Below are 20,435 nucleotides of genomic sequence, written 5' to 3'. Positions count from 1 at the left end.
ACGGATTATTGAGCATGGACTGATGAGCAAAAATGGCAAATTCATCTATATAAAATTTAATCTACAACACAGTAAAGTCTGCAGAATGTGAAGGGGTCAGAATACTTTTTTAATCCAGTTTATCTCATTTCATTTTTGTTTCTTTCTACCATCATTCTAAAACAGCATTCCTACGATGTAAAAGAAGAATAACCTTTTTTTAGAAAGTGCTGTTTTCTTTCATAGCATGTCTTTTGCCCTTGCTTTAGAAACAATGGTCTACCAGTTTCATGTTTAATTATATGATTTGGCTTAATTGGTTAATATGTAATAGGTTTCACCAATTTATTTCATCCCACTGGAGGACAAAATGGTCACCATGTAATGAAAATATTGTCAATCATTTTTTTAATTTTCTTGTGATGGTTTTTATGAAGTGACTTCAAGGACAGGTTTAGCCAAAACAGCACTTTATACTCATTCATGAAAAAGTAGCACACATTATGTACATATATCCTAAGGCTACTAAATCTCACTCGAGCCTAGTTACCTTATTTCTGTAAACTGTCTAAGTTTGTGACAAGATCCAAAATAATGGTGAAATCAGCAAACACATCCATTTGCAAAATACACAGCAAAGGAAGGAGTAAGTAGTAAGACACATCTATAAGACATCAGGGCCAGGGCTTCAGAAATGGCATTCATTAGTATTTTAAATAACTAACTCCTCAACTGGGATTATCGCTCAGAGAAGGAAGAAGAACTTTGTAATATGCCCCAGTTAAAAGTGGTAATGCCTAAGGCATTGGTTGGTTGACAAGCATTATATTCATCTCTGTGGCGGAGGTCACTACAGCAATTCAAAAGTGTTATACTGGCAAGACTACAGGGATAGAAATGCTAAATGTAATGATATTGTGGTGGTGTTTTTGGCTAACAGACCTCTTGAGTGTTGCATGTAAGGCGGGGACAGTAACTCAGGACTGGCAGACCGTGGTGATGTTTTCTATTTCTAAAAAGTAGGAGAAGAGGGTATGCTCCATTTACCAAGGGCTCTGTTCTAAGCCTCTCTAGAATAGCCTATGCTAGGGCACTGGATTATAGACTAAAGACTTTGACTGACAGATGAAGCCTTCCCAGGAAAAGCACTCTGGATTCCATTGAGACCATGGAACAGTGAAACAGCTCTTTTTTCCTTGAACAAATTCTTGAGAGATCATAGCAGTTTGTTAATTCTGTCCATATGTGCCTTGGGATATGGAAAAGGTTTGTGGCTATGCATTCTGTCGTGTCTTCTGGAAGGTGTTATAAAGGAATGGGATTATGGAATTGCTTTTGTCATTTATCCTTGGAAGAAATATGTTTGCATACTTGCCATTAAGTCAAATGTGGGAGTTGGATTGGCCAAGGATGTGTCTAGTCTCCTGTACCATTCATGATTTTCACGATATTAGGGAGCAACCGAGGTTTGTAGTTGTTATTTTTGCTTATTTACTCTTTGCACATGATATTGTTCTCTTAGTCATGATCTGGGTTGCACATTTGAATGGTACATTCTGAGTGTGATGATGTGATTTTCTACTTAGTCAAAACAGAAAATAAAATTCTCATCAATGAAAAAAAACTAATCAAAAACACAATAAAAAGGAATTATGTCTATTAACTAGAAACAAGTGAAAATAAGAAAATATAAAATAAACAAACCTAAAAAAATGCATTTCAAGTTAAACAATATAAAAAGTGCTAAAAACGGGAAATATGTTCTATAGAATGTTATGCTCACAGTGACATGTTTGCATTACATGCACTACAGGACCAATTATGTTATATGAAGCACATATGTGGACAGAAAACACTATTTAATACTTCTGTGTAATATCAATACTAATACGACTTGGAAAACTGTGTGTTATTGGTTCATCTGAAACATTAAACCCTGATTTAATGGATTTATTAACAATTAATTTCATTATCTATAATGCAAATTTTTAAGTCAATTAAGTGATAAGTAAAGGTGGGAAGTGTTTAGAAATGTTTCATGTGCTCTGTGGTAATTTAAAAGAGCATATGTTTAATGTGTTTAACCCTAAGTGGACAGGATCCTACCAATTTGAATGCATACCTAAAGAGTGTACATAAAGAGGAGTATGAACCTTGCAGCAAGGAAGACAATGAGAATAACATATGAATGGTCAGATGGCAATTGCAAGGGAACCAACAGCTGTAGCAGTGGAGTCCAAAGAATCATTGGTATCTTTCTTCAAGAAGCCAATGTTTTTGGCCAAAGGCTCAGTGGAATAGACTCTCATGTCAGCAGAGAGTTTTCAGTTTCAAAGTCTTCTGCTTCATATAACTGAAATCTGAAACATCTTTAAATAAAAAAAACATACAACTTGACAGCTACAAAGAAAACTGTATTTTTCAATTTCCAAAGTTCCAAAGAATAGGCTAATAGCTTCTTTTAGACTAAAGAATGTTACCAAAACTAAAAACCTAAAAGAAGAAAGTGCTGAAAATCTAAAATTAAATAAAACAAAACAAAAGTTAGAAAGAAAAACTACATAAAAAACTAAAACTAAAAATATCTTCAGAGTAACATAATGCTGGTGTTACGGGATTGTGATGAGAATTAACACCTATAATTATTCAGTCGTGGTCAGTTCTCAGAAAAGATTGTTGCATTCCATGCAGATAAGAAGTGAGTAAGTGCCTAAAGTAGAGCAGCTGAAGTACTACAGGGACCTGTTCATGAGTGAGAGCAGAGGTAATTGTGAGATTGACCACCAAATTGGTGCGCTGACAGCAGTCTTACTAATGTTGCTCTGGATTATGGTAGTGAGACAGGACATAAGTCTGCAAAATAATGGAATTTACTTGAGAAAATAGTGGCCTGGTCAGGTCAACATGTTGTCATTGCAATTCCCCCAGGAAAAGCAGAATCCATCCATCCATCCATCCATTATCCAACCCGCTGAATCCGAACACAGGGTCACGGGGGTCTGCTGGAGCCAATCCCAGCCAACACAGGGCACAAGGCAGGAACCAATCCCGGGCAGGGTGCCAACCCACCGCAGGAAAAGCAGAATGAAAATTATAATTATGATGATAACAGTGAGGGTGATGATGATCAATCAGCCTAATATAGAGGCTGTACTATAAATTAAGGGGTTCAAACTACATGTGAAATTGTGTATAGCAGTATGATTCAGTCCCCCTAAGGGTATCCAGATCCTTAAAGAACCTATACAAAATGCATGATATTTTGCCAAAGCAGCATAACAATCAAACAATGTGCACTATTACAATTTAACCTTAATAATAACAGTATATACAGGTCATTTAAATGTATTAATTTAGGATATGAAGTGAATGAGTCTCTTGTTTCCAGGATTCCTCTTGTGGTCAACTTCAAGGAACTGAAGTTTCTCATTCAGATGATTCGCTGGTATTTTCATCTGGGGATGTGTGGGGAATTTTGCAATAAGAGATGGGCAGTGTAGGAGTATGCACCTAATATAAAATCTGCTCTGTTAAACAAGATCAGATCTCATGGAACATCCTGACAAACTGCAGAGATGGTAAGCTTTTTAAGATATCAGTACATCATAATTAGAAATTTGAAGCACCCACAGTGGTATTAAAATTAAGAAGCCACAATATTCGCCAATTACAGGGGAATTATTAGAAATATGACAGTGAATTAAATTAAATCAAGCCTTTTCTCACTCTATACCAATCTGAAATCATGTAATGAGTAACTATAATTGTGAAGAGTGTGAATATTCATAATCTTTCTTTTCTTATTATGTGTGTATATAGTTACATGTGTATTAATAGTATGTATTTTTACATGCCAGTAAAGAAAAAAAGTTTTGTTTATGTTGGTGTAAAAGTCCTGCAGTGGGACTGTAAAACCACTGCTTACTGCCTCAAAATAACCATTTTTACTTTAAAAAATATGGGAGGATGCCTTTCTTGACTTTATTTATAAGTTAACTGGTATTACATTTAGTAGTATTTAGTAGTATTATAACAACAGAATTGTTTTGCTTATGGTTAAATATTTAAAATGGTATCACTAGGGAACAACAATACAGTCATGACAGATGCTTGTATAGTTCTCTCAAAACTGCCAAAATCAAAATTGATTTTTTTCTTTTGTGCTCTGGGTTTTGAACATTCCCATTGATTAGTAAGTGTATTTAAGACAGAATTTTTTATCTTCTTTTGTAGTGTGTAAACAGTTTCAAAGAATATCTATCTATTTCAAACCCATTTAATTTAAGATTCCAAGAACCGATATTTACTATAATATCAAAAAATGGTCCAAGAAAACAGTTGCTAAAATACACTCTTCAATTAGGCTTTGAAATTCTGGATTTTTAAATTATAGCATACACATAAGACACCAGGGGCCTCATGTATAAACGGTGCGTACGCACAGAAATGTTGCGTACGAACGTTTCCATGCTCAAATCGCGAAGTATAAAACCTAAACTTGGCATAAAGCCATGCACATTTCCACGGTACCTCATACCCTGGCGTACGCAATTTCTCCACTCAGTTTTGCAGACTGGCGGCACCCAGCGTCAAAGCAGTGCTACTGTTCCTGTGTGGTCACCCTTTCTTTCTTAGACCCACATTCCTGACGCGGCTTTATAAATACACTGAAATTAATTCCATATTGTTTATTAGTGTAATGCATCTGATTGTAATTAACCTGTAGCAATATAATGGGCCAGGGAATAGCCATAGTATTCCAAATACCATAACTGCTTTAGCATTGTTATTCTCACTGCATCTTCTTCTTCTTTCAGCTGCTCCCGTTAAGGGTTGCCACAGCGGATCATCTTTTTCCATATTACTCTCACTGCACCACTCAGAGTATTTATATCACTGTATCTGAGTGTGGAATCACAGCAGCAGCTGATCGGAAAGAGAATTATCGGTATACAGTTTAAAGCACACACTACCTCAACCACGGCAAAACGCGTCAAAGCCATTCCTGTACGGACGTCGCGTTTCAGAAACAGTTTCATCCCAAGAACTATAAACGCACTCAATCAGTCCATCAAGTGCTCCTTGTAGAACTGTTTGTATTTATAAGTACAATTACCCCACTGTAAACTTGCACTACAGTTATAATATTGCACAACCTGTGGCACTTTATAAAGCGCATATGATGACTATATCATTTTTAAGTTGAAATGCAGCAAAATATGTTGCTTATAGTATACAGATAAAACTTTAACTTTACTTAAATAATCTGTATTGTTAATAATTAAACATGTGAGGACACGGTGCCGCAGCGCTAGCTAGTTCACGGATAGCTCCTGCCTTGCGCTGTATTATTGCTGGTGCTGATGCGACACTGGAAGGATAGAATAATTAAACATGTACTACGAAGATATTTCAATGTTCCTTAAAATTTTTGAAGAATTGGCATTCTAAGCTTACAGATGGCTTAACGTCTATTACAGAGCTGATTGTGTGGCGATTGGCTATTTGGAAAAAGAAAAGTAAGGACAGGAATTGGAGGTTAGTACGTTTGAAAGAGACAGTACTTCTGTAATAAATTATTTCTTCGAAGGTCGCACATGGCGCAGCAAGCCTCTTGCGTGAGATATGAACAATCACAGCGCCACCGTGTTCCCATGTTTAATAACATGCTTTCATTCCTATCATCATGAAAAAGATATCACGTATAAATCTCAATATTTTAATTATTCAGAGAGCTGTAATATCACGAATGCAATGGATTCTGTGTCCTGTCGGAGAAAGAGAAAGAACGGAACCACGTAGTGATTCACACACATAGAGCACATAGAAGATCAAATACAGAACAAAGCATTTAACGTGCTACTTGAGAAACTAGTAAAATAAACGATTTTAAGATGAAGTTTATGATGTTCTGCTTTAATGACAAAATAAACTACGTGATTAAAGTAGAAATTTCAAGATTAAAGTTGACATTTTGTGCTTTTTTTCCCCACTGTGCGCCTATTTTTTTTCTCTGTACCCTAATAAGCTTTCATATGACACTCAGACGGTGGGCTACGAGTCGCCTTTTCACGCCAACTTTGATATGTGACTTCTTTTTTATTTCGGGCACTGTGCGACTTTGTGAACTTGAGCTTTCGAGTTTCTCCGACACTATGTCACTCGATCAACTTCCTTTTGTTGATTATACCACTGTTTATACAAACCATGAGTCTAGTAATCTTAGTAGTTAAACTACTTACACTTATACTATTAGAATATTCACAGTAATTTACTTCATTTTTTCACCTAACAACATGAATACTTCCAAAAATAATGGCCATACCACAGCTTACCACACAGCCATTGCTTCCTGTTTCATAAATCTTTGCTCAAGGAATTCAGGTCAGGGATTTTTCTTTATCACAATTGGCAATGAAAAAGCATTGCCCCTCTGGACAGCAGCCATAGCCATGCACTCATCCCGTTCTATTTCTCTCTTTTTCTCTTTTTCTTTGAAAAATATTTCCTTTTTCTAGCTTGGAGTTCTATAACAGTCACAAAAACTTTTATGAATAGTTTTACAGCTATGTAGTACATACATAGTTACACCATTTGGAGCACAGGCAGGGTTAAGTTACATATTCATCATCAAAGAATGAGTCAGTGGATGGAACTGAACTTGTGAGAGTGTGGTTTCCTGGTTAACTTTTGAAGTCACAAAACACTCTTCTGAACAAAAAAGCATGCTTAATATGGGTGGGGATGTGATCAAAGTTATATTATTAAAAATACAGTTTTTGACTTACCCTTAACTGAAAATGTTCAAATATACTAGTAGTTGTGTTATATTTTAGCCTTTTTCACTCTATATTTTCAGTCTTATGCACGTTAAATCCATTGCAAATGGTCTTAAAAATTAGGTAACTAATATTAAAATATATTCATTATTTATTTAACTTCTGTTTAGCTTTCTGTATATAAGGCATTTACATTTACAAGTGCTTCACATTTATAAAAATATAAATCAGTTAAACCAAGATTCAAAATAACATGCAATCAAATGCAAAATCACCAAAAATGGATACATGCACATTACATACACTTAAAAATATACCAAAACCTTAAATAAGTCTAATATTAATAATATAACTTAACAAACTAAAACCCTAAATCAGCTGATAGTGGGACAAAGAGAACTAGTCTATTCAAAATCCAGAAGAAATAATTGTCATTAGCTAATGGCAGTATTTCAGTTCATGAAAAATTTGAGCATTTGCACAAATTCACAATAAAAAGCAGCAACAGAAGTGCAATTATTCATGTAATATTTTCAGTAATACACTGTATCTATTAAAATGACTATCCATCCATCAAATTTCTAAACCTATTTAATCCTATCATGTAGGTCTGAGGTCTAGATACAATAGTTTATTTTTATATAGCCCAGAATCACACAAGAAGAGCTGTAATGGGCTTTAACAGGCCCTGCCACTTGACAGCCCCCCAAACCTTGAATCTCTAAGAAGACAAGGAAAAACTTGTAGGGAAAAAATGGAAGAAACCTTGGGAAAGGCAGTTCAAAAAGAGACCCCTTTCCAGGTAGGCTGGGCGTGCAGTGGATTTCAAAAAAGGGGGTGTTTCCTTAAGAGGCACTAGCTCTCTGGAAATGTGTTCTTTAAATTGCGGCGTTTTAATTAACCTGAATTTAAATAATTATAAATAAAAAAGGTATTATCCCCACCCAGCATGCAATATGACGGTTACAAGATTACATGAGAAGTATAAAGGATAATCTAGCTAAACTTTACTGACGGGTTCACGCGGTATTATAGACAGGAAGCTTATGACAGACTCTATCAAGCAATGTGGGTGTCTTGACCAATGCAGTCTGCCATCTTTCGTCGCCACTATGAAAGGATTTTCACCGGACGGAAGACATAATCTTCTGCCCGGCAGCTTCAAAGTGTTGGCCGTAGGTCCATCCTTATATTCTGGTTGCTCCATGTGCAGGCTCCTCCTCTGGATCCAAACAAGGACAGGAAAGGACTCAAACCCCACCTTCAAAAATACAGGAATAGCACAATGCCTACATACAGTTCTCATTCTCCCAACAAGGAAAGAGGATAGTGTACTGACAGAAGACAGAAATATGCTAGTCTGTCTTTAGGCTGACTATTAAGTTCTCCAGTTGTCTTTGGCTCTCTAGTCCTGTGCTTGGCTTGGCAATTCTAAATGCTTATGCTGAGCCCCTGTGCATCATACTTGGTCTGCCTGTATGAATGAGTCCATAACAGTGGGCACAGAGAACAGTGACATTAAACTTAATAACAAAACATATTATAACAGGGGGTCAATACAATACAATACACAACACAGAACAAATCCTCAGTACAGTATAAAAATAGAAAATTTACAAGTATGGAGCACAATTTAACAGTAGATGATAGCACATAATATGATTCGGATTTATTTAGAGCTTTATTTGCCCCAGGGAGAAATTTGGCTTTTTACAGTAGCTCTTTAATAAAATAAATATATAAATATAAATAGACACACACACACACACACACAGACCCACACACAAATATACACCTTGGTCTGAACATACACCAGAGTGACAATAAAGCAAGAAAATTAAAAAGAAGGAAAAGTTCTGACTTGGCTGCTACAGTCACAATGAAGCATTATGCAGGCATAGTGCTATTTGTATGAAGGAGCCCCAGTAGCGTTTCTTGACACACTTCTGCCGAATAATTCATTGGATGAAAGTATTCAGTGTTAGTGTGTCAGAGAGAAGACGTGCAGCATTGTTTATAATGGCACTCAGTTTTGTTTTCATTTCCTCCTTTGCTACTACTTTCTCGGTGTCCAGAGTGTGTCCTATAATTGAGCTTGCCCTTTTAATTAGCTTGCTGATTCAGTGGACCTCTTTTGAAGTGATAGTACCAGTTCGGCACACCATATTGTATAAAATTGCAATGGCCAACATAAAATTATAGAAGTTGTGAAGGATGACAATTCCCACATTAAACGAACACAGTCTTCTAAGGAAAGAGTGTGCTCTGCCCTTTCTTGTATAGTTCCTCTGTGTTCTGAGGTCAGTCCAACCTGTCATTAATTTGGAACCCCAAGTACTTGCAGGAGTGGACCGCCTCTACATTCACTCCTTGAATTGTGACTGAATATAGAGACTTCTTGGTTCAATGAACAGTAACCAGTTAAATTTTTGCTGATATTATGATGCAGACAATTCTCTTTGCACCAAGAAACAAAATTCTCCACATGATTCCTATACTCTGTCTCATTCCCTTTATTAATACACCCCATAATCGCAGAATCATCTGAGAATTTCTGCAAGTGACATGACCTGGTGTTATATTTGTAGTACATTGTGTACATAGTGAAGAGAAAAGTAGACACAACTGTTTCTTGTGGTGCTCCATTTCAGAAACAAAGTCCTTGAGTCTCACAAACTGCGGTGTGCCGACAAATAGTCCATTATCTAGGACACATACAACTGGATATATTTCTGAGCTCACTCCTTAACAGGGATGGCTGGATGGTATTGAAAGCGCTGTAAAAATCAAAAAACATAATCCTCACTGTGCTGTCAGCTTTGTCCAGGTGAGAATAGTTCTTGTGGAGCAGACAGATAATTGCATCTTCCACTCTAGTCTAGATTCTGTTTGTGAAGAATTGGGCGCACAACTGGAAGAGAATCTTAACAAGCACTAGTTAGATGCAAGGCACACTCACACTGGGTCAATTTAGAGTCATCATTCAACTTAATGTGCATGTCTTTGGCATATGGGAGTTAAACTAATGAATCCAAAGAAAAAACAATGCAATTCCAGGGAGAGCAGACAGGATTAAGGCTCACATTCCTGAGGCTGTAAGGCAATAATGCTAACCATGTTTCCACTGTCCTACACTTTTAATAAAGAGTTGTACAGAAACTAATCAACTATGTCTAAAATGAAAACAATTCTCATCAGATGACCTGGAAAACACAAAGTAAAGAAGAGGAAAACAAAAAGTGCCAATAACAATGGTTCTGGAAATAATAAATAAAAAGTCAAATACTGCCTGCTATAGAACAGCTTTTGATCTGTCCCTCCTCAACACTCTTCAAGACTGTAGCACATACATACCAATATTTTTTTTTCTGATTTAAATTCTACTACTTCAATATAAACTGTTCTGCTTCTATTTTGTTACTTTTGAGTTTCTATTTCTAGTTTTCCCATTATGTTTGTCACTGTCTGCATCGTAGTTTCAGGTTTGCTGATACCACTACCTAATATATGTTTCATACCACCACTTTTCATTTGAATTTTATTACTCAACCATTATTAATTCATATTTCATACAATTTCCACATTCCTCTTGTGTCTTGCCTCTCAGGATGTTTCTTTTACCTCTGTACAAAGTTCCATTGTTTGTTTAAACTCCTTTTCTCAGTGATCACAATGACTTAATTTTCTTTCTTTCTTCTGTTTCTTTAATCACATTTATTATTTTAACCTTCCTTATTAATTTTGCTTTGTTATCCTATACTTTCTTACTTGCTCTGTTAATGTTTCCCCCCATTTTACAACATACCATAGTCCATACTCCCTGTATTTTTACACACACCCTTAGCACATTTCTTCTTTACTTCATTCTGTAGCTCTTTTTTTGACACATTGAATTTTTCATCAGCTTTCTTTCATACAACACTCGGTGTATTAGTAATGCTTCATGTGCACTTAACCAATTCAAGCATTTAGGTTCATTTCTCTGTTCTTTTTATGCTTCTTGCTTCTGTGATCTCTGATGTTTCCTCAAAATAAAATTTCACCTTTGACAGAGCAGTTTTTGTTCTTTGTATTGTATGTTTTCCTTCCATTTACTTCAATTTTCTTATTTGCTGTCCCCACTAGCACATCTGTAGATTTCTTTAACTCTCTTATATTACCCTGGGATACTAAAGGCTACAGGCTTATTCAGTCCTGGTTTAATGATACTTTAATTCTTTATATCTACCCCTAGGCCATATCTGCACCTTCTGCATTTTAGCCTATTCTGTGGAGGATAATGTGTTATATCAGTGCATGCTCCCAACCTCTCTCTCTGTGAACTGCAATATTTTCTACCATGGTTGTATATTTTAACACCATAAGTTTATGGATATTTGAAAACTCTCTTCCACTTTTCTTTTGCTGTTTGTTACTGTTTGTTTGTATTCGTTTACATTTTAAACCTGAAAAAATAAGATGAGTGGCCTACCAATCTGATAAATTACACTTCTTTGAAATAATTACACTATTCATTAATACTTTAACATTGTAATGATGACTTTCATTAACAAATGTTATTATCCTGTAATGTTAATCTTATTTTCACCCATTATTTCACTTCTTTCAAATGTACCTTTTCTGCTTACTTGGTTCCAAATTTTATCCCTAGTACATTCACTGTATATGTTGTAACAAGGCACTATATTGCGCCCGTCCCGACACAGACTGACACCGAGGCACGTGTAAAAATAAAATAAATATTTATTTTTCTTCACCTGTGGGGCACGTCTTCCCCGTGAACCTCACAGGCACAACACAGTCCCAAAAAGCACAATCCACCAACACAAAACACTCCCTTCTGGCACCACTTCTCCTCCCATCAAGCTTCGTCCTCCTCCTCCGACTCTGGCCACTGAGTGGTGGTTGCTGGCCCTTTTTATAGCACATCTGGAAGTGCTCCAGGTGCTTGATCACCTGTTTCTGGTTGCAGTTATGGGTGGGGCTGAAGACTCGTCCAGCCGGGCTCAGGGACCCATGGAGCGCCCACTGGCAGCCACCCCAGATCCCAACAGTGCTGTGGAGAACTCCATCTCCCATGTAGCCCTGCAGGAAGCTGAGGCACCACCGTCAGCCAGGGAGGCTGGCACCAAGAGTCCCGGAGGAGGTATTGAGCAGCCCATGGTTGCTGCCCCGGAACATATGTCGAAGGGGTGTCTGTCACAATGTTTAACATTACCCAAAGGTTTTTCTTTCCATCTTCTGTTTAACACACAATGACACTTTTCTGTATTTAGTTTTGCTAATGTATTTTTTCTATCACCTGGTATTTCATTAAATAATTTAAACTCATTGAAATTAATTGAAAACCAGTCACATTGAACTTGATTTGGATGCCATAATATCCTGGTGACTTTTCTTGCTTGTATGAGTAGCCTACTGTTTGTTTGTATTCGTTTACATTTTAAACTGTTTCTTCCATGTCCTTCTGTTTATCCACTTTTATTGTCTTCTTAATTTTGTTTACTATTTCTTGTACAAATGTATTATTTGTTTCTTTTTATTTTTTTAATTTAATTATTTCATTGATTATATCAGTGTTTCTTAAAATATGGGTTGTAACCTGGACATGTCTGTGATGTGAAGCCTCATGACTGCTATGATCAATTGGGGGCATTGAAGCACCCCAAACCGCAGACACAACCTCATAGACAAAAGTCAAAAGTGATGTAAACCAAATAATTCTTCTTTCTTTCTTTGTCTTCTCCTCCACACCTCCCAGGTGAGCTTTGTCCATTCTCCACACCCGATTCCAACTCACCTAGATGAGGGAAAATGGTCTGTTTTATCTTCGACCTAGGAGTACTTCTAGGGCATAGCCCGATGGAAGTACTTCTGGGTCAATTTTAAGTCCCGCAAAGTAGGGATTATGACTTCCACCAGCAAATGTCCCAGCAAGCCCTGCAATCATCCATGTGGGAATCGTAAACCAAAGCAACTGTCACCTAGCTTATAGGGGAAGAAAATATTTAGCAGTGCTCATCTCCCCGGTCCTTCCATTGTACTTGTTCCTTGTTCAGTTCTGGTCAGGATGCCAGTCCATGTGTGCTGTTCATTAAACTGTGTAGTAAAATTTTCCCAGTTCCAACAAGAATTATGTGGTGAAGTGTATTACACCATTTCTTTAGCATAGTATTTATTGCTGTAGTATGTGAAACAGCACAGCTGATGCATTACAGAGCGCCTTCAATTCTAAGACACGAAAATATAAAAAATATTTCCCACAACACCACCTACCCTCTCACTACCATTGAAAACAATCAAATTGAGATAATCTAGAAGGAAAGACACATGCAAGAAAGGGGGAAAGATGAGGAAATGACACTGACAAACCTGTAAGGTGAAAAATCTGTAGCACTCGAAATATCAAAATGAAAATAACAAATGCAGCACAAGAATGTGATGTTTTTTTGTGTGTTATGAAGGACTAATTAACGTGGCAATGGATAACTAATAGGTGCTTCATCGCTTATTAGATGTTACTTCATAAATGGAATCAGTGCCGGTCGAAGCCCATATGGAACCTTGAATGTGGGTTGGGGTACATCAGACAGGGTTGCTTAGGACAGGGAATTGTGCCACTTTAGTTACCAAAACAGCCCCCGCGATGTCCACAGCATGGATGGTTTTGTGTGTGCATCTCTTTTGTTACATAAACAGCTTTTGATGTTTATAGCATGCTTTCAATATTATCAAACTTTGAGAACTGGGAGGAGGTCCCCCTTGATGTCAAGAGCACACCCTGTGATTTACCAAACAGCATGGACATAACAGAAAGTTCACAAAGATGAAGTCAAGAAAAAAGCAGTTTTGAATTTCATTGAATTGTATTTTTATAATTGTGAAGAACTTCATTAAATATTGTAATAAGAGACAAAATAGATCATAAAGAGTTTGGGCACCAAATGGCAAACCCTGTGTAATTGTTGATAAAACAACAAACACAAATCCAAAATAACCGTGAGACTGTCCTCTCTGATGTTATTCCAAGTATTAACTGATTCAAATGGTGGATCTTCTGGTTTTAAGTCCCTCTGGCAGGAAGAGGTGGGTCCAGGTGGACAGACACTGGTAGTGAAATCAGTGGTGTTACAGCAGTCAATTTTTAGATCTGCAGAGTTAGGAAGAGAAACACCATTAGGACACAGTGCCAAGCCCTGGAGCGGTGGGGGATTGCAATCACTAGAGACCTTAAGCTATCCCCTATGAGTCTGCATGTGTCAGGGTATTATTATTTACTTTGAAACCTGGTGCTGTACTTTAAAATGAATCTAACATCAATAAATTTAATTATTTATTATGTTATATTTATATATTATTATATTTCTGTTTACATATTTTCTAAATAAAAATTCACATTCATTTACTAAAAATCTGTAGTAAACTACTACCTATTTTAATTTTCTGGCATAATTTACAAAGAGCTGTAAAATTCATTAAAATAAATATCTAACAATAGTCTGCATTGGGGAAGACTTTGGAGGATGCAGAGGCCCAGAGCCATACGTCGCCACAATTGTTGACCACAGTTTCTTGGCGAAAGTCTTAGAATATAAAGAGCTGGAGGAGGAGAAGTCATTGTAGGAGGGAAGTTAAGGTTAGGGTTAGTGTGATTAGTGTGTAGTACAGACTGTTAAGATTAGGGATAACTTAAGGTTTGGGGTTAGTATTGTTAAGGTTAGGGGTATGTGTAGGTAGCATGTACTATGGACGTGAGGTCATCTCAATTCTGTCCAGAAACTGCTGGTCTAGAAATGCTACATGTTCCCTGTGACATATTAGCAGGGAGGGGGCTAAGCTTAAATTGTTGTTTAGGCCCCACCTGGGTGTTCTGAGGAAACCACAGGAAAACTAATATGCAATGTTGAAGGTGAGGAGTTCTCTATAATGTGAGAATTTCCAATAGGTGTATGGAGAACCACAAAAAACATACAGTGTCTGAAAGAAAGACAAAGAGAGAAAAAATTAAAATGATACTTAATAGCCACCCATATGCTATATCAAATATTAAAATCAAAATCAACTATCTATTTTGAGATTGAGAGAGAGATATAGAGAAATTGAAAAAGAGAGAAGGAAAGAGTGAGAGAATAATTCTAGCACCTTATCATTTTCACAATATCAGGTATTTTCACCACTTAAAGTAAAACTAAGGAAAACATGAAAAAATAAATGTAAATTAAAAAATAAATATATTTCCCTCAATATCCTCTTCTGGTGCAGTTAAATATTGTCAGTGTTCATAACAGGCACATAAGTGATGTTTTTAAAACTGCTTGTAGTAACAGTACACTGTGCTTATAAAATAAGGAAACAAACAAAAAGAAAAATATGCGTATGTACCCAAAGTCTGTGTTGATCCATTGTTGAAATAAGGATTGAAATAAGGAAAATAAGATAAAGAACATACTTGCTGTAGGGGAAACAGTGCTAAAACAAAGGTGAAACCACAAACTCTCACTTGAAAAAATAAAGAAACAAGGACATTTAGCATAAAGAGGATCTCTGTGACAATGAGTATGTTGCATCCTAGGATTTGGAAGAGCACCCATAAAAGGCTTGTGTAGGTTGTGAGACACAGCTCTAATATTTGAAAATAATATGAAACAATTTAATAGGGGTATGGGGTCAGACAGTTGTATTAAGTCAGAGGGTTCATAAGTCAGGGACTGTAAATTCACCTAAATGGTAGAGCTGGCCATTGCCACACTCTGACATGTATTCTTGACAGCTGTGCTGCACTGTAAATGTCTCTGTTTTATAGTGCCCCTTATTATTGTCTTTGCTTTATGAAGTGTCTCTCCTAATTGAATACATTGTAGTTTTAAATATAAATCAATTAGCTGTTTCATGCAAGATATTCATCCTGAAATCCAGATAGAATGTACAAGTATTGAAAAAGGCGGCATTGTTCCCTGGAGGCTGCCACTTTCTGTTCTGCTAACAATATAAAAAATAATTTGAACCAGAAAATGAAACGCAAGACAGGAAACATGCTAGGTTCTTAAACTAGGAATTCAAGTAAATCTGTTGCAAAACTAAAGCAAAACACTATATTGCAAACAAAATAATGTTGCCAAAGAACTGAACACCAGGAGAAAATTTAAGAAAAATAGAGAAAGAGAAAGTGAGCAGTGCAAACATAGTACTGTCACACTGTTGACATCAATTGTTTTGACCATAGAAATACCTTATCAACGCAAAATGGTTTTTAAAGAAGTCAAGCAGTAATTTTCTTGCACCCAAATACCAAAAACAATTTTAAAAGTCAACATTTGATTTGGTGAGCTGACAGAATGTAAGAGTGAAGGTATTTGTATAGCTGAGTGAAATCAATAAAAATACAATCCTTTTTCCATCAGGTTTTTTTTTATCTTTTAGATAAGGTACTTTTATTTTACCTGCTCTTTGCATATTCTACAAACAGAAAAAAGTAACTTCATTGAAAAACTATGAAGGAGTAATCATATTTTCAGAGCTAAGAGTGAGATTATGAAAATATGACCTTATCTCCAATGTCATTTTTATGTGTTAAATTGTTTAATTTGCTATTGTCCCTTTGTAAAATGAGCTCATGAACATTTAAAAGTCTGAATAAGTTGAGCTGCTGTCAAAATATAGAGGTCAAATGAATTTTCACTGTTTTGTCCCTGTTTTAGATTGTTATTTTTAAATTGGTTTATTTTTCACAGTTCCTTTATATTATTTGCAAATGTATTTAGATGTGTATTAAAACAACATAAGAAAAGCTGAATTGCTGAAAAAATATCAGGGGGAATTTTAAAAAATGAAGCAGGTATTATGAAAATAAACTCCTTCTAAAACAGTTTCTTAGATTTTAAATGGGGTTTGTTTTTTACAGGTTTTTCTTGTTACAGTCAAACAACGATAATGAGCATTTACACAAATAAAAAATGTTTTATTTATAAAATGTAACTGTGAAGTGTATTTTCAAATTAGTCGGGAATCATATAAATATGGGTGTACCACACACTCTGTCTTAGGGATTATTGGAGAGTGAGAGCACAAGATCTTTGGACTGGAAATGTACAAAATAATCAAAGCTTTTTGTATCCATCCGTATATTTTTCTTTAAAAAAATGGATAACAATTTTTCTCACCTGTTCTAAATAAAGCTGACATTTTTGCAGATTACGCTGCATTCTCCTACAGTGATGGTTTTTTTTTTTTGGTTAACCCTTGTTTTCTTAGCATCACCTTTCTTTTTTTCTTTTACCATTGGTGTCCATTGTAAAATGTTTAAATGCAGTGAGAGGGTTAAGAAAATAAATGAATGGATAATTTTAGTTTCACCTGAGTGGGGTTGTACCATTTGGGGGAGAGGTCTTCTCTAAGAATTGATACCTTGCATGAGAAGCAGTGGTTATACCACTTATAGAGGGATTTTTTTTGTGGATTTACTAAATGTGTGTTCATTTATATATGAGAATTTGAAAGGATGTGAATGGCAGCTCAACCAGCCAGGAAATCACCCAGTGTTCCAGATGGCCACTCCACCCCACCCCAACTTAGAATGATGACTTTCTTCATCCACATTTAAATGAACATCGCATGACTGTGGCAGGCTTGTCCTTTTTTATAGGCTCCTCTGCATTTGGCACTAAAGCTTCTCAATAGAATAATTGAATACCAGCTTATACGGCTGCTGATGCAGGAGTCAGCACTGTTACATTGCAACATTTTTAAAACTGAAGGGAGTATTATGGAACTATGACACCCAAATTATATTTTTAGATTTTAAATGAGATACAGTTTCTTTATCTTAAACCCAAATGTAGCAGATACACATTTTCAAGGATAAAAAAGTGGAATTATTGACAAAATGCAATGGGAATATTTTCAAATGAAATAGTATTCCCCCTTCAACTCAGGTTTTTAAAATTTTAAATAGGTTAACTTTTCACAATGTCTTATTTTTATCTTATGTGGATTAGCATTCAAAACACACAGTGCAATCTCTGAGAAAATGTTTGAGAAGAACATATTTTTCCAACTCAGCTGAATTATGGTAATATTATTGGGGGGGGGGGGGGGGCAACTCTGATTTTACAGATGAACATTTTTAGAACCCAGTGTTTAACTTAGCACTTCACTTGACAGCCCCTGGCAACATAAGTCAAAAGATTACTGGATAGATAAGCAATAGTAAAATGCAGCATAAACAATGACATGAACACACACACAATTTGATTTATTTATTATATTTTTTTGTTTTGCAAATACTGTTTGGTTCAATAGCTGTGGTGTTTCTTGTAATCAAGGCCTCTCGCCAATGAAGATAAACAATCATGTAAAAATCAACGTTTTTAAAAATAACAGTATTGACTTGACAGGCTAATTCTTAACATATGAGCTTCTGTCACATGTTGTCGACAAATGGATGCCATTCATATAGGTGCCATATGCAGAACAAAATAAGCTGTGGCTCCTTTAAAGATGTCTTTCTTTTTTACCTAAGTTTTTGTAGTAGTGCACTGATACTTTTGAAAGCTCTACATTGGACTCATTTTCCCGAGCCTCTGATTTTTTCACTACACCTAACCACCAGAAAGCAGATTTATAAAACCTGCATACAAATACACCCAAAATGTGCATTGTAATGCATTCACCACAGAGGGACAACTTTTGGGCTTGCCAGAATTAAACAATTCTACCCCAAGACATGCCTTGTCTCTTTTCCCACGCACATCTTCAAAAAGATGCCCAAGGAGTGCAGCTGACTATGCCTCTTCCAGTCTACAGACTGTAAAAGCACGGTGCTACTGGAAGGAGGTGTTTTATTTGGGTATGAACAACCTGAAAGACACAGTTTCAACTTGAATCATGATCGCTCTTCAGTCCCAATTTCAGAAACCAGTTTTTCCCTGTTTTGTGCCACTGTATGCTTGTTATGTTGGATACATTTATTTACGTTAAACTGACCCATTGGCACCACAACAATTTATTTCCACTTGTGTATTCCTCTCATTCAGTGACAGCATATACAACTTTCCAGACAAAAGTCAGGATTTCTAGAAGAAAAATTGATGGAAGAACTTATGTATACTAACAGCAAATCAGAGGAGAGGTGCTATAATGTCACACATGATCATGTATTTTCAGTTATGGTGCACAGCCAGAGGCTCCTGAATACAGGTGGTGGTGTCTTGATGTGTCAGGTGGGACACTCTACTAGCCAATGAAGTGCTGCAGCATCATGATTACAAGTATGAGGTTTATTAACTTGATCCATATATGTATGTTTCAGGGCACAAACAGCATGAATGTGATTAATAATGGGTAAATTACACCAGTTTTATAAATATGATTATTTTTTATTGGGGGTGGTACATGGCTTCTGTTTATTTTGGTGTGCATATATTTGCACACTCAAATACATGTAAGGTTTAATAAATTAGATCACTGGACAGTTATTTGCTGGAAAGCTATTGAATAGAATTGATGCTTCTAAAGAGTTTGCTGTCATTCAAGTAGCTACTGTAGCTAGTTCCATTCTCTGTAAGTGCTGTGTTATTCCTGGCCAGATTCAATCCATAAGTATTTCTCTTTGTTGACTGCTACCATACATTTATACTGCATTACTTAAACTGCAGAAGTAATATTTTTTTGGATAGTTTGGTAATGGAAAGACGTCCTGGGACAACCCAAAAGTGGGAAGGTAGCTAATGGCTCTACTGCAATGTGTCCTGAGGGTGACTGTCTGACTCTTTAAGAAAGACATTAGGGGAAGAGAACACTCCCAGAATTTCCTAAAGTCATTGTTGATTTTGAAAGTGATTTCCAGACTTACTTCGGATGTAGTATCTGGTCCCTCCAAACCAATGGTCATTTATATTTGGTGGTACATTTTACAGTGGGAAGTGGACTAGCAATTCCATGGTATATGTTTTGATTCTGCATGTTTTTAGGTAGAGTCAAAAAAGCAATGACTTGTATTATTTGAATTGGATTGGACTGGAACTTACTTTATTGTCATTCAAATCATACAACAAGGAGTATACAGCTGAACACAATTGAGTTTCTCCAGGCTCAATGTCCAAACACAAACATAAAAACAAGTTAACTTTATACAACAACAGATAGACATAAGAGAGAGCATAAACAGACAGAATATATGTATAATCCAAAACACAAATTAGTGAATAGTTGTAAAGTGTTCAAGTGACTATAAACATTAACTTAATGCACAGACATAACAGCATTTTAGGAGATATGAGATTCTAAATATATGTGTTCAAACAGTCTGTGTGTATGTTCAGGAATTTAACAGTCCCTGTAGATCAGCATGTTGTTTTTTTTGTTAGTGGGAACTGAGTAGTCTGATGGCCTGTGGGAAGTAACTTCTGCTGAGTCTGTCAGTCTTGCACCGCATACTGCGGTACCATTTGCCAGAAGGCAAAAGTTTGAACAGTCCATGGGCAGGGTCGGTGGGGTCTCTGACTATCTTAGTAGCTCAGGCTTGACAAGTACAGATCATGTATAGATGAGAGGGTAATTACAATGACTTCTTCTGCTGTTTTCACCACTCTCTGGAGGGACGTCTGATCTGAAACAGTGCAGCTGCCATACCTGACTATGAGGCTGTTGGTCAAGATGCTCTCTATAATGTCTCTGTAT

At 36.3% G+C, this 20,435-nt stretch overlaps 1 protein-coding gene across 1 annotated transcript in view; it reads left to right on the top strand.

The window, feature by feature from the left end:
* The first annotated feature begins 3,475 nt into the window (after positions 1 to 3,475).
* Positions 3,476 to 20,435, top strand: part of si:dkey-88e18.2 (interleukin-12 subunit beta) — a 145,182-nt gene continuing 128,222 nt past the window's right edge. Inside the window, exon 1 of the mRNA XM_028805946.2 lies at positions 3,476 to 3,557. Within this exon, the coding sequence (XP_028661779.2) occupies positions 3,555 to 3,557 (3 nt within the window). The 5' untranslated portion in view covers positions 3,476 to 3,554. The remainder of the gene's footprint in view (positions 3,558 to 20,435) is intronic.

Source organism: Erpetoichthys calabaricus, chromosome 7 (assembly GCF_900747795.2).
Source record: "Erpetoichthys calabaricus chromosome 7, fErpCal1.3, whole genome shotgun sequence".
Classification (NCBI taxonomy): Eukaryota; Metazoa; Chordata; class Cladistia; order Polypteriformes; family Polypteridae; genus Erpetoichthys; species Erpetoichthys calabaricus.
The sequence above is the reverse complement of the archived record's forward strand: the minus strand, read 5'-3'. Positions and strand labels throughout refer to the sequence as shown.